At 55.9% G+C, this 13618-nt stretch overlaps 1 protein-coding gene across 3 annotated transcripts; it reads left to right on the forward strand.

Moving 5' to 3' along the window:
* The first annotated feature begins 1779 nt into the window (after positions 1–1779).
* On the forward strand, positions 1780–13572 carry RABEP2 (rabaptin, RAB GTPase binding effector protein 2). 3 transcript variants are annotated; one of them, XM_060031981.1, is made up of 14 exons: positions 1780–2060; positions 2566–2775; positions 4822–4979; positions 7483–7593; positions 7889–8236; positions 9169–9264; positions 9349–9447; positions 10532–10816; positions 11633–11810; positions 11959–11970; positions 12063–12118; positions 12215–12268; positions 12361–12477; positions 12919–13572. In XM_060031981.1, the coding sequence occupies exons 1-14, from the start codon at positions 2000–2002 to the stop codon at positions 13018–13020; spliced, it is 1887 nt and encodes a 628-aa protein (XP_059887964.1). In that variant the 5' UTR covers positions 1780–1999; the 3' UTR covers positions 13021–13572. The 3 variants fall into 3 exon arrangements, with proteins under 3 accessions (XP_059887964.1, XP_059887965.1, XP_059887966.1); XM_060031982.1 differs by having other exon boundaries at positions 1788–2060; positions 10661–10816; positions 12340–12477; XM_060031983.1 differs by having other exon boundaries at positions 1798–2060; positions 10661–10816.
* The last annotated feature ends 46 nt before the right edge of the window (positions 13573–13618 follow it).

Here is a 13618-nt window from a genome sequence, read left to right on the forward strand (position 1 = left end):
TAAAACTACCCAGGCTGCAGTGGGGTGGGGGAGGGGAGGGGGTTGGAGGGAGGCCAGAGAGATCAGTAAGGAAAGTGTTCATTCATTCATTCACCAAATATTTATTTATTACTGTTTATTTACCCGGCACTGTGCTAGGTGCTGGGAAAATAACAGGGTACAAGAAAGACAATGTTCCTAATCTCATGGAGCTCTGATTCAAGTCTTGGGGGCCACAGAAGGCTAAAGGGGGTAATAAACACGTTAACCAGTAAACAATTGGTTAACCAATTGTTAATAAATAATAAATAAGTTAACCAATAAACAATTTCAGGTGGTGAGAAGTCTCTAACGCGATCTAATGGTGGACAGGTGATAGAAGTGGCTACTTTAGATAGGGTGGTCAGGGAAGGCATCACTGAGAAGGTGACTTCGGAGCCAAGACCTGGGGTGGGGAAAAGCTTGATGTGTTCAGGTAAGGTCATGTTTAGTTTTCAGCAGCCATGGCTCACGGGCCCAGCCGCTCCGCGGCATGTGGGATCCTCCCGGACCGGGGCACTAACCCGCGTCCCCTGCATCGGCAGGCGGACTCCCAACCACTGCGCCACCAGGGAAGCCCGGTCATGTTTAGTTTCGTAAGAAATTGTCGTGCCCTTTTCCACAGTAGCTATACCGTTTTACATTCCCATCCGGAATATATGAGAAACTCAGTTTCTCCATCTATTCACCAGCATTTGGTATTATCACTCTTTTTAAATTTTAGCTGTCCTGGTAGGTGTGCAAGTAGGAAATCTGCACTTCCCTAATGGCTAATGATGTTGAATATCTTCTTTCATGCACATATTTGCCATCTGCGACATCAATGAAATGTCTATTCCTGTCCTTCGCCCATTTTTAAATGAGACATGACCTGTTTTACAAAGATCACTCTTAATTGCTTTGAGAATTAACTAAAGGGGCCAAATGGCAACACAGGGGGAGCCTCTGGCTGCGTGGAAGTTCAGGAAAGAGATGATGGGGACTGGGGCTGGGTGGGGCTAGTGATGGTGGGACTGGGGCTAGGTGTCAGAGCTGAAGATGAAGAAAAAGGGACCCGTTCTGGAATATTCAGTCTTTTGGAGGTAGAGCTTACAGGACTTGCAGGAGGACACGAAGAACCAAGGACTTGCAGGCTCCTGGAATGTACTTTCCAGAGGGAGAAACGGGTTTGGGAGAAAGGCAATCAAGGCTCTAGACTGAAGTTTGAGTTACCTGTCACCGTCCAAGGGGAGAAATCAGGTCGGCTGTTGGAGGGGAGAGGTCACAGATAATGAGAGCTTGACCTAGGGCAGCGGCCAACAGAGGAAAGGAGGGATTTGAGAGGCACTGGGAGGTGGAGGGAGGATTAGCAAGGAAGCGGTGACCGGCTGAATATCAAAGTGGGGATGGGGACTTGGAAGTTTCTGACTTCTACGACTGACTACGCGGGGACCCAGGCGCCCAGAAAAGTGAAGTCGACCCAGCAGCCCTGCCCCGAGGACGCTCCACGAAAGCGGAGGTGCAAGGAGGCCAGACCACAATTCGCTGTAACGTGAGCCTAGCTCAGGCGGAAGGGCGGCCAGGACCGATCAAAGCGGTCAGCTCCGAGGCTTGGGAGAGACCGCGAGAGCTTCGCCCTCCTTGGGCTGAGGCAGTGGGCGTCCCGGAGGACGTGTAATTTGAGCAAAGCTTCCAAGGTCACGCGGAGACGCCCAAAGGCCTTTGACGAAAGAACTACTTCGTGGTTTGAACGGCAGGCGTCCTTCTCGAGCATCGCTGCCCAACAAAGAAGGCGGGGAGGGGCGGGACCTGGGGCCGCGGCCGGGAGTCCACTCGGAAATCTTCGGCCGAGTCTCGGCCACCCCTCCCCAACTCCGGCCTCAGCCTCGAGCCCAGGGCCGATCCGGAAACAGCCGAGCGGATCCGGAAACAGCCGAGAGGACCCGGAAGCGGTGAGCGCAGTCACCAGGGAGTGCGGGAACCCGCCGTTTGAGCGGAGGCGATGGCGGCACCTGCGCCGGCGGCCGCGGGCGAGGATGCCCGGCGGCGGCAGCCGGAGGCCGGTATGTGAGGATGCGTCCGTGCACGCGAGGGGCGGCGAGGCCGGAGGCGGGGCCGAGCTTGGCGTCGGTGGGTGGGGGTGGTGCGGGGAGCCTGGAGAAAGGGGCGGGACCACGCCGCCGGTGTGTGTGTGGGGGGGGAGACGGAGGGGGCGTGGTCTAGCGATTCAAGGGAGAGGGCCAGTGGCAGGTTAGAGGTGGGGCCCAGTGTGGGAGGGGAGGAGCCAGGTGGACAAGGGGCGAGCCACTAAAAGGGAGGGGTCGTGTCAGAGAAAAGAGGGGATTGGGTGAACCGAGGGAGGAAGAGGCGGGGCTCTAGGCAACACTAGGCAGAGCTAGGTGAGGAGGAGTCGGGGAAGGCGAGGGGCCAGGTGAGTGGGGCGGGGCTAGGTAAAGGTGCAGGGACCTTGGCTGCTGTACTAAGTTGCAGAAGTTGAGGATTTGATGCCCTGGGAATATTGGGAATCCGAGAGTGATGAGAAAAGAGGCTGATCCCTGTCCTTCACAGCGCTGGACCCCCAGACTCCGGAGGGGACAAAAGTTGAGGCCGAGTCAGGGGAGCTCGACCGGCTTCGGGCTGAGCTGGCAGGCGCCCTGGCAGAAATGGAAACCATGAAGGCTGTGGCCGAGGTGAGCGAGAGCACGAAGGCCGAGGCTGTGGCTGCAGTGCAGCGGCAATGCCAAGAGGAGGTGGCCTCGCTGCAGGCCATCCTGAAAGGTGAGGCAGGCACTCCTCCCAGACTCCCTCAGCCCCATAAGGGGGAGTACATGACAAGAAAGGGGTCAGCGGGCATAACCTACACCTATGGGGTAGGTTAGCAGGGCTGCCTAGCGCAGGGCAGACCCAGGGGCTCAGAGGGAGACGCGCCCTTTTCTAATTTGCATAGCGGCGTTGCCTGCGCTAGCAGCAGCTCTGTCAGTTCCAGCTAAGTTTAGCTCGGAGCTGCTACCTGTTCCCTGGCCCCATGTCGTGTCATTTCTTGTCCCTCACTGATGACTGATCAACCCTGAAAGTGAGCAGCTTCTCAGTTCCCTGAGAACTCGTTTGAGCCTCTGGCCTTCAGACTCGGCCCTGGGCCTAGTCTCTGTAAGTCTCATCATCTGGTTTCCCTTCTTCCCCAAACACCCCTACATCTGCGCACAACCTCCCCGCAACCCCGCCCCACATGCACCGACTTCTCCGCCTCTCATCCTCTGTACTTGGGACGCATCAGCTCCCCTTATCCCAGATCCCCCAGCTTCTTTTCCTCCATTCCCCTTCTCCTGTTGTCCAAGGCCAGAGTCTCTGCAATAGCTCCCAGTTGCATCCCACCCCTTTGCTTCCACAGCCACTGCTGTAGCAAAGCTCTCGTCAACTTCCCCGGACTGTTGTCCCAGCCTTCTTACAAGTCTCCCTCTATAATCTGGCCTTGACATTGACTTCCAGAGTAAACTTCCTACAGTTCCCATCCCACCATGTCATTTCCCTTTCTAACAGCTGCTCCTGGCTCCAGACTTCTCTGGGGCCATGGTTCCCCACATTTCAGGCATCCATGTACCATCTGTGCAACATGGTTGTCCTTGTATGACTTACCCTGTCATCTACTTAATGTTGTTCTTTAAATAGATCCACTTTAAAAAAACCTATATACATTTATTTTAAAGGGAACTTCCTGTCCCTGTAAGAAACTGTGTCCTAAATAATAATAATAGTAATAATAATTATAATAACTAACATTTATTGAGTGCCAGGCACTGAGCTAAATGCTTTATGAGTATTTAATCTTCATAATAATCTCTATGAGTAAGGAGCTATTATCCGTCTCCATTTTACAGAGGAAGCTCTGAGGCCCAGAGAGGTTAGATAACTTGCCTAAGATCATACAGATAGAAAGGAGATTTGAACCCAGGCAGTCTGGCAACAGAACCCTTACTTCTAATGTTAGTATGTGTTAAAATAAATAACTATGCAAATGAAAAATGACCATGTTCCGCCCAGCATCCGCTTACCTCCCACTGACATGTAGGATAAATCCCAAACTCCTTGGCATGGCATTCAAGGCCTTAGCAGCCATTCACGGCCACCCTCTTCACCCTTCCCAGCATCTCCTCCTACATCTTCACTCCAGTTTTTCCAATGTGCCCACCATGCCCCAGCCACACCATCCACCTTCCCACCTGTGAGCCTTTGCTCCTGTTACTTAATGTGTCCTTTCCATCCTTTACCACTTGCTGGTGTCTCTCCTGGCCTGGCAGGTAGAGTGAGGGGCTCTTTCCTCTGGGATCCGCAAGCCCAGGAGTGGTCCTTTCATGAGCTCTCCTCACACTGCTTTGTAACTATTTCCACGGCTGTCTTCCTCATTGGACTGTGGGCTCCTGGTGTCAGGGTTTGTGTTTGATTAATTTCTCTATTTCCAGAGCCCAGCTCAGAGTCTGGTCCAGAGTGAATATTTATGACTCTTACTAGATTTTGATTGTTATCGGTATGTATTAATAGCAACAGATAGCCTATCTTTAGCATTTATTATGTACCAGGAAGAGGGCTGAACCCCTTCCAGATATCACGTCATTTGATCCTGTAACAAGCCAGTGGGATAATCATTGGCTGAGGACATTATACAGAGAGGCGAACTGATTGCCCAGGACCATCCCACCACAAAGTCCACTGTCATCACTGCTATGAATTGCCTTGCAGAGAGCGGCAGTGATGGAGCGCCCCCCGCTCGCCCCGAGGTATGGCTAGTGCACTGACCCTCCCTCTCCTCTGCCCTTCCTGTCTCGCCAGACTCCATCAGCAGCTATGAAGCCCAGATCACGTCTCTGAAGCAGGAGCGGCAGCAGCAGCAGCAGGACTGTGAGGAGAAGGAGCGGGAGCTGGGGCGCCTGAAGCAGCTGCTGTCCAGGGCTCACCCCCTGGACTCCTTGGAGAAGCAGATGGAAAAGGTTGGGGTTGGGATAGCCTACCCGCCCCCTCCTCAGGGATTTGGAAATATGTTGAAGCAGCCAAAGGTGACCGTGGGGCAGAGGGATTATCTGTGTCCCACTGCCACATCACTGGGAGCAGGGCACCCAGTAATAATTCTAGGTATAACATACACGAGCCCTGTACTCAGCACGGTCCTGGCTTGCCACTTACTAGTGGGATGGCCAGGTGTGTTTACCTCCCAAATTAAGAAAAGTCATGTAGGGAATTCCCTGGCGGTCCAGTGGTTGGGACTTGTGCTTTCACTGCAGGGGCCCGGGTTCGATCCCTGGTCGGGGAACTAAAATCCCGCAAGCCACGTGGCGCAGCCAAAAAAAAGAAAAAAGTCATGTCACGTAGAGGGGAGGGAGCTAGCACTTAAGGATACCTCTCATGCACTCGGCATTGCAATACCTGCTTGACGGATTCAAGTCTCCCCAGTCTTTCCCCTAAAAGAGGGACCCATTAGATCCATTTAACAGATGAGTAAGGTGAGGCTCAGAGAAGTTTAGTAATTCTCCCCAGGTTATGCACATAAAAAGGAGCAGATCTGGGATTTTAAAATCTAGGCAGTCTGGTTCTAAAGCTTTGCTCTTAATCTCTGTGGTATATTGCCTCCATTATTCTTGTCATGAACAATTGTAGGAAGCACATATTACCAAACTCTTCATCTTTCAGAGCAAATTCACATCTTCCCTCATTTGATTCACACAGCTGCCCTGTGAGGTAGGTACTTACCTCACTTTATACGTGAGGAAACTGCGGCTCAGGCAGATGGAGTAAGTTGCCTGGTTAGAAGGACACAGATCAAAATAGGAGCCCAAGAAAGGAAGGTTCCAACCCACAGTTTGCCAGCAGAGGCTGCTACTTACTTGCATTCAGAGTGTTCCTCAGGGAGCGGTTACACAGGGTGGTGAAGGAGAGGACTCCGCTGAATTAAGGCTACCTGCTACGGCGCAAGGAGCCACAGGCCCAGAGTCGGGAAGTTCCAGTCCTGGCCTTGCATCCATCTACGGCGTGGGCATCTGCAGAGCATGCAGGCTTACCCTACCTGTTGCCACTGTGCACATAAGAGATTTGGAGGGTTAGACTGAACTTGTCTGAGATGGGTTTTTGAGTGATTCACGAGGTAGAAATGGCATGACTTGGAAGAGGATGGATGACTGGCAGATTTTTGCCTTGGACAGCTGGGTGGATAGCAGTGTCATTCTCGCCAGTCTAGCGCTTATGGGAGGAGAAACGGCATCATGAGTTGGTTCAGATTTGGCTGTACTTGGACAGAGGAGCCTGTGCAACATCCAAGTGGAGGTGTCCAGAGGCTGTTGGCTGTGCAAGTTCGACAGGATCCCAAACCTGAAAAGACTGAAAAGAAGTGGCCAGAAATATGCTGGTGATGGGAGTATGGGAAGACATATTAATTAGGACAAAGTTTGAAAGCCCAAATAACAGTGGCTTAAATAAGATAGAAATCTGTTTTTCTTAGAACCAGAGGTAGACATTCCAGGACTTATGTGGCAGCTCAACAAGTCAATAGGAACCCAGGCTCCTCCTATGTTGCTGTTTTGCCATAGGTAGCTTACTGCCTCATGGTCCAAGATGACTGCTTGAGCACCAGCCATCACATCCACATTTTAGCCAGCAAGAAGAAGGAGGAGTAAAGAAAAGCATACCCTCTCCCTTTGAGGAGTTGTCCTGGAAGTTGCACCTGACACATATGCCTACATCTCATAGCTGGAACTTAGTCATATGGCCATGCTTAGTTATAGGGAAGCTGAGAAATGTAGATGGTATTCTAGAATTTAGGTCATGAGCCCAACTAAAAATGTGACGTTCTATGATAAAACGGGATACATGATGTTGGGGAAGAAATGTATGTCACTCTACAAGTGGGCAACAGGAAGGTAGTTGTGACTTTGGCTCTGTACCATGTGACCTGGGGCAAGTCATGTAAGCTCTCAGAGCCTCTGTGTTCCTCTCTCTAAAATGGGGGTGGGGATTTCCCTGGTGGCGCAGTGGTTAAGAATCCGCCTGCCAATGCAGGGGACACGGGTTTGAGCCCCGGTCCAGGAGGATCCCACATGCTGCAGAGCATCGAAGCCCGTGCGCCATGACTACTGAGTCTGCGCCCTAGAGCCCGCGAGCCACAATTACTGAGCCCACGTGCCGCAACTGCTGAAGCCTGTGCGCCTAGAGCCCGTGCTCCACAACAAGAGAAGCCACTGCAATAAGAAGCCTGTGCACTGCAACGAAGAGTAGCCCCCGCTCGCCGCAACAAGAGAAAGCCTGCGTGCAGCAACGAAGACCCAACACAGCCAAAAATAAATAAATAAAATATTTAAAAAGTAAATAAATAAAGTGCGGGTGGACGGTGCCTGCCTGGGAGAATTAGAAGAGCTGATGTGCTTGGAGGGAAAGCTCTGAACAGTCCTGAGGGTCCTGCAGTCGGGAGGGGGGGACAGTCACTGCCCAACCCCCCTTCCTCAGGCCCACGAGGACTCGGAGAAGCTGCGGGAGATCGTGTTGCCCATGGAGCAGGAGATTGAGGAGCTGAAGGCGAAATTGCTGAGGGCAGAGGAGCTGATCCAAGAGATCCAGGTGGGGCTTCCCTGGTGGCGCAGTGGTTGAGAGTCCGCCTGCCGATGCAGGGGACACGGGTTCGTGCCCTGGTCCGGGAAGATCCCACATGCCGCGGAGCGGCTGGGCCCGTGAGCCATGGCCGCTGAGCCTGTGCTCGGCAATGGGAGAGGCCACAACAATGAGAGGCCCACATACCGAAAAAAAAAAAAAAAAAAAAGAGATCCAGGTGAGGGGGTGGCCAGGGGGCGCTGAGAGAAGAAGGGGCGCCGTAGGACCCTGGCCCCCCAGCCTCTTCCCTGCCCCCTCTCCCTAGAGACGTCCCCGGCATCCCCCTTCCCTGCACGGCTCCGCGGAGTTGCTCCTGTCCCGGGACCCATCTCCGCCACTGGAGCCTCTCGAGGAGCTGAGTGGAGACGGGGGCGCGGCGGCCGAGGCCTTCGCCCACAACTGTGATGACAGCGCCTCCATCTCCTCCTTCTCCCTGGGCGGTGGAGCCAGCGGCAGTGCCTCCCTGCCCCGCAGCCGCCATGGCCTGAGCCCCGAGCAGGAGGAGACAGCCTCTCTGGTGTCCACGGGCACCCTGGTCCCTGAGGGCATCTACCTGCCCCCTCCTGGTTACCAGCTCGTCCCAGACAACCAGTGGGAGCAGCTGCAGGTGGAGGTGAGTGGAGTGGGCGGAGTGGGCAGCCGACGTGCACGCATCCCTTTCTTGCTTCAGGTACTTACTGAGCACCTACTATGTCCAGGCCCTGAGCTAGAGCTGGGGATCCTGCAGTGAAGAAGAAACTTCCCACCCTCTTGGAGCTTCCTCTAGTGAGGGAGCCAGGCCCAAACACGCACATGGGCACATGAGGAAGACAGTGTCACTGGGTGAGACACCCAGAACAAGACTTAATAGGGTAATGGGGTAGAGACTGGCAATGCAGGAGACCATCCTGGCTGGAAAGTGAGGTGCTTTTTGAAGATTGGGGACCAAAGGAACTGCAGTTTCCAAGGCCCAGAGGACGGACAGACCACGGTGTGTCTGAGGAGCAGGAAGGCCACAGAGGAGGGGAAGAGAGATGAGGTCAGAAAGGCAGGCGGGGGTCACAGGAGGTCGGCCTTGGCCTTGGGGCCAGCTATGGAGTTTGCATCTTAGAGGAGAAGCTGCAGGAAGCCTCTGTGGTGTGTCAGGCAGGGAGAAGCCTTCTCTGCTCCAGGCTTTTAACAGGTCACTGGGGCCTCTGGGTGGGAATGGACTGCAGTTGGGGGAGGGGGCAACGGGAGAAGCAGGGTAGTGACCGGTTGGGAGGGCGATGCTTGACAAAGTTTAGAGAAAGGTGGTGACTGGGACCAGGAGATGGCAGCAGAGGTGGAGAGAAATGGGTGGACTTGGAATCCACTTTGGAGGCCACCGGGCAGGGACTGCTGATGGGTTGGACCTGGGGAGTGGAGGACTTAGAAGAGTCAGCATCCATTCCCGGGCCTTTGCCTTGAACGACTGGGTGAAAGATGGCACTGCCCACCGAGGTGCAGGGAGCAAGGCGTGAGAGGTCTGGCGAGGAGGGAAGGCCTCCCCTTGGCGGCTGGGGCTGAGGCCGACGTCTGTGGCAGGGGCGGCAGCTGCAGAAGGACCTGGAGAGCATCAGCCGGGAGCGGGATGAGCTGCAAGAGGGCCTGAGACGGAGTAACGAGGACTGCGCTAAGCAGGTGGGTTCAGCCTCTGCTCTGCAGGGCCTCCGCTCCCTGCCTCCTCCTGGCCCGGCCTCACCCTTGCCCCCCTTCCACCCACAGATGCAGGTGCTCCTGGCCCAGGTCCAGAACTCAGAGCAGCTGCTGCGGACCTTGCAGGGGACCGTGAGCCAGGCCCAGGAGCGGGTTCAGCTGCAGATGGTGAGGGCTGGGGGCCGGGACGGGAGGGAGAGGAGTGGGACGGGAATTGGTTGAGGGAGCCACGTGGAAGGTTGAGGCACCTGTCCTTCCTCGCCCCCTGCCCCCCCCCGCCACCAGCCGCTCTGGCTTTGCCCTGGAGTTGGTGCCAGGAGGGTAAAAGGGTTTCAAGGGCACCTGGTACTGATTCAGAAGAACCCACCACGCACTCACTGTGATCTTGAGCTAATCCCACAAGCCCAGAGCCTCAGCCTTGATGCCTTGAAATTGAGATAACGGGTCCTAGCTTACAGAGTTGTGAGAATGAAAAGCAGGGATTGCAAAATCGGATACTTTCTGAGACCAGGCAGGAGAGGCAGATGATTGAACTGGGCCACGTGTGAGGCAGGAAGGAGTAGCAGGGCAAACCAAGAGACCCTGTAAAGGGAGCTAGTGCCCCTTGACTCGCTGCCCATGGTGCGTGGGAGTGCAGGCTTGATGCTGCCTGGTTTTCTCATTTGTCGGGAGAAGCCAGAGATCCGGCTGTTTGTGTGTAGTCTCCCAGTTTTTAATGTTGTACTTGTTGAAGGTTTTTTTTGTTTGTTTGTTTGTTTTGCGATACACGGGCCTCTCACTGTTGTGGCCTCTCCTGTTCTCCCGTTACGGAGCACAGGCTCCGGACGTGCAGGCTCAGCAGCCATGGCTCACGGGCCCAGCCACTCCGCGGCATGTGGGATCCTCCCGGACCAAGGCACGAACTCGCGTTCCCTGCATCGGCAGGCGGACTCTCAACCCCTGCGCCACCAGGGAAGCCCCTTGTTTAAGGTTTAAAAACACCCATATGGACCAAATAAAACACCCGATGTGGCCTGTGGCTGCCACTGTGTGACCTCCAAGTCATTGAGGACGGTGTAGAAAGAGCTTGAGGGAGTTCCCTGGCGGTCCAGTGGTTAAGACTCCACGCTTCCACTGCAGGGGGCCCAGGTTCGATCCCTGGTCAGGGAACTAAGATCTCGTGAGCCACGTGGTGTGGCCAGGAAAAAAAAAAAAAAAAAAAAGAGCTTGGGAGCCAAAGACGCTTACTAAAGGGTGTTTCTTTCTTTCTCAGCCTAGAAGGAGGGCATGGGCTTCCTGGCTCTCATTCCTGACCACTGGGAGGAGTGTTCAGGCTTTGGCCTCACGGGAGACTGGAGACCCCCTGTCCCCTCATCGCCTCGTCCTAACTGTCCATCCCCAGGCAGAGCTGGCTACCTCGCACAAGTGCCTGAGCCACGAGGTAAAGCGACTGACTGAGGAAAACCAAGGGCTCCGGGCTGAGCAGCCGCCGTCTTCAGCCCCCCGGGGCCTGGAGCAGGATGAGGGCCAGGAGGAGTCGCTGCCCGGCTCGCTGCTGGTAAGGCGGGGGACAGGCCCTTCCTCTCCACGCACAGCAAAGCATTGGCCTGGGGCCACGGGAGTCGGGGACGCACCCAGGCTGCTGTGTATTAGCTGCGTCACCACGGCCAACTCACTCAGCTTTTCTAAGGCTCAGTTTCCTCCTCTGCCAAATGGGACCACACCCCCCTCCCAGCATCAGCACAGAGAGAAAATGAGTTAACAGAATGCTTGATGCAAAGGAAGCAGAAATTTGGCTTGTTATTTTTAAGTGACATGAGATCCACAAAATTGAATTCATCATAATCTTTGGTTCATAACAAGCTGTCATCATTGATCTGTGTGTGGCCTCTGCTGATTGAATTTATTAAAAATATGAACATCAGCCGGAACCCTTGCCCACCCTGAGAACTGTAACTGACATCGCCTTACGTGCGCCCCACCCCGTGGTCCTTGGCTCTGTTCCTGCCGTCCTGAGCTTTATCATTCCCTTGCCCTTCTTTGGGATCATTTTTATTACATATACACGTCTGCCTAAACCGTGGAGTGCTAATTTTAGTTGTTTTTAGTTATAAAAACTCAGAATCTTGCTCTGGGTAGTCTCCTGGAGCTTTCACTCAGCACCGCTCCTGATGTCCTTCACCCCGGGTTGTGCTGCGGGAAAATATTCACTGCCGTCCCAGGGTATTTGTCCACTCTCCCGTGATGGGTGTTTGGGTTGTTTCCTCTGTTATGTTTTCTTCCTTCTTTCCTTCCTTTCCCCTCCCCACAATCCCCTTCTAGCCGCTGGCCCCCGGCCAGCCCCGCACCCAGCCCGTGACTTGCATCCTTCCAGGAGCTGCGGCAGCTGGTGCGCCGCACTCAGCAGGAGGCGCGGGCCCACCAGCAGGCCCAGGAGCATGAGGCCGAGCGGCTGCGGATTGAGATCGTGACCCTGCGGGAGGCGCTGGAGGAAGAGACGGCAGCGAGGGCCAGCCTGGAGGGGCAGCTGAGGGTGCAGCGGGAGGAGACAGGTGAGGGAGGAGGCGGCGAGCCACCCCACCCTCGCTCCCCAGGAGGCTGAGTCCCCACCCCCTCGGGGACTGCCTGGGCACCAGGAGGGGAGAGAGGATGCAGTGCGAGAATGATGAGCTTTGACCTCTTTCTTTCCTTCCCGCACAGAGGTGTTAGAGGGTGAGTATGGGCTGGAGCCTGTGCCGGGCCGGGCGGGGCGGGGAAGGAGAGAGGTTGTGGGCCTGACGCCTTGGCCCTGCCTGACTTCCCAGCCTCCCTGTGCAGCCTGAGGATGGAGATGGAGCGGGTCCAGCAGGAGCAGAGCAAGGTGAGGCAGGACCCAGGCCAGGCCGGGATGGCGGAGGAGGGTGGCAGCGTGGAGAGGACCCTCACCAGCCCCTGCTGCCCTTTATGTCTCCCTTAGGCCAGGCAGCAGGAAGTCCTGAGGCAGCCACTGGGCTTGGGCCGCACAGAAGAGGTGAGGATCGGGGGCGATACTGAAGGGGTTACCCTGTCCAGACATCCTGTTTCTTCAGCCCAGGGCCCTAGCTCTACGTCCTGTGCCCCCAGGCCCAGCTCACAGACCTCCTCTCGGAACAGAGGGCAAAGATGCTGCGGCTGCAGGCTGAGCTGGAGACCAGTGAGCAAGTGCAGAGGGATTTCGTACGACTGTCCCAGGCCTTGCAGGTACGGCGTGCCCCCTCCCCACCAGACTGGCATGACTCCAGGTGACCTGTCCTCCGTCTTGCAAGGATAGTCTCCCAGTTAGAAGAGTCCTCTCCCTCCCTCTGGGGCTGGCGTGGTCCTTTCCTCTGAGCTAGTGCTCAAAAAACGTTGAAGATCTTGTGCTTCCATCTTTGTCGGTGGTGCGAAGCCCGTGGCCCAGGGCCTGGCACGCCGACGTGCCCCGTGCTCATCACGTCACTTCCACCTGCCCCTGCCAACCCTTCCTCAGGCTGCTCTCTTAGGATCCATTTCTTCCCTTGAACCGTTTTCACTGGGGGTTGGGAGAGGTGAGGTACACGGGTACACTGGTCCCGTGCTCTTGCCCCTCAGGGGGCTGGCCGATGGGGTGGAGGCTGCATTTTCCCACCAAGGGCCCTCTGCCTCCCTCGCCGGCCCCCACAGGTGCGCCTGGAACGGATCCGCCAGGCAGAGAGTCTGGAGCAAGTGCGCAGCATCATGGACGAGGCGCCCCTCAGGGACGTCGGGGACATCAAGGACACCTGAGGGGCCAGCACCGCCCACCCTGGGGGGAGACCGTCTTTCTCCACTCCTGAACCGTGAGGCCGAGGCTTTGGGGGTCTCAGGGTGGAGTCTTCACCCTCTCCAAGCCTGGGGTTGAGGTGACGGGGCCACCGCTGCCCTGTCCCTCCAGCGCCTCCTCCCAGGGGCGGCTGGGTCTTCTGCTTCCAAAGATGACACCTGGGTGAGGGTCCCAACCCCCTCTGGAAACCAGAGGGGCAGGCTCAGCCCTGTGGCTTTCTGGCTGCCATGCTGCCTCCTGGGCTCCAAGCCTCCCGCCCCCGCCCCCACCCAGCCTAACAGCCATGCCTGTTACCTCCGTCCCCTTCCCCAGGCACAGCTGAGCTGTGAGTGGTGGCCGGGAGCCCTGGGTCGTGTCCCCGGGTCCCTCCACACACACGCCCTGGGACAGGTGGCTGCTTCCTGGACTGCATGACACTAAGATGCTTGTCCCCAGGGGCCCGAACCAGGCCCCAAGGTGTGCACAGAGACAAGGCCAGATTTTTCTGTCATTTATTTTCAATAAATAAGCAGCTCAGCTCAGTCGGTCGCCTTGTCCCTGCAAGCCCCACGGGGTCGGGGA

The sequence above is a fragment of the Delphinus delphis genome, chromosome 15 (assembly GCF_949987515.2).
Source record: "Delphinus delphis chromosome 15, mDelDel1.2, whole genome shotgun sequence".
Lineage (NCBI taxonomy): Eukaryota > Metazoa > Chordata > Mammalia > Artiodactyla > Delphinidae > Delphinus > Delphinus delphis.

What these genes read in the sequence shown, in the direction of transcription:
- RABEP2 (XM_060031981.1), top strand. Translation starts at nt 2,000, where the DNA reads ATGGCGGCACCTGCGCCGGCGGCCGCGGGCGAGGATGCCCGGCGGCGG. An exon ending in AGCTGATCCAAGAGATCCAG is followed by an intron (nt 7,594 to 7,888) that starts GTGGGGCTTCCC and finishes CCCTCTCCCTAG; the next exon opens with AGACGTCCCCGGCATCCCCC. An exon ending in TCCAGCAGGAGCAGAGCAAG is followed by an intron (nt 12,119 to 12,214) that starts GTGAGGCAGGAC and finishes TGTCTCCCTTAG; the next exon opens with GCCAGGCAGCAGGAAGTCCT.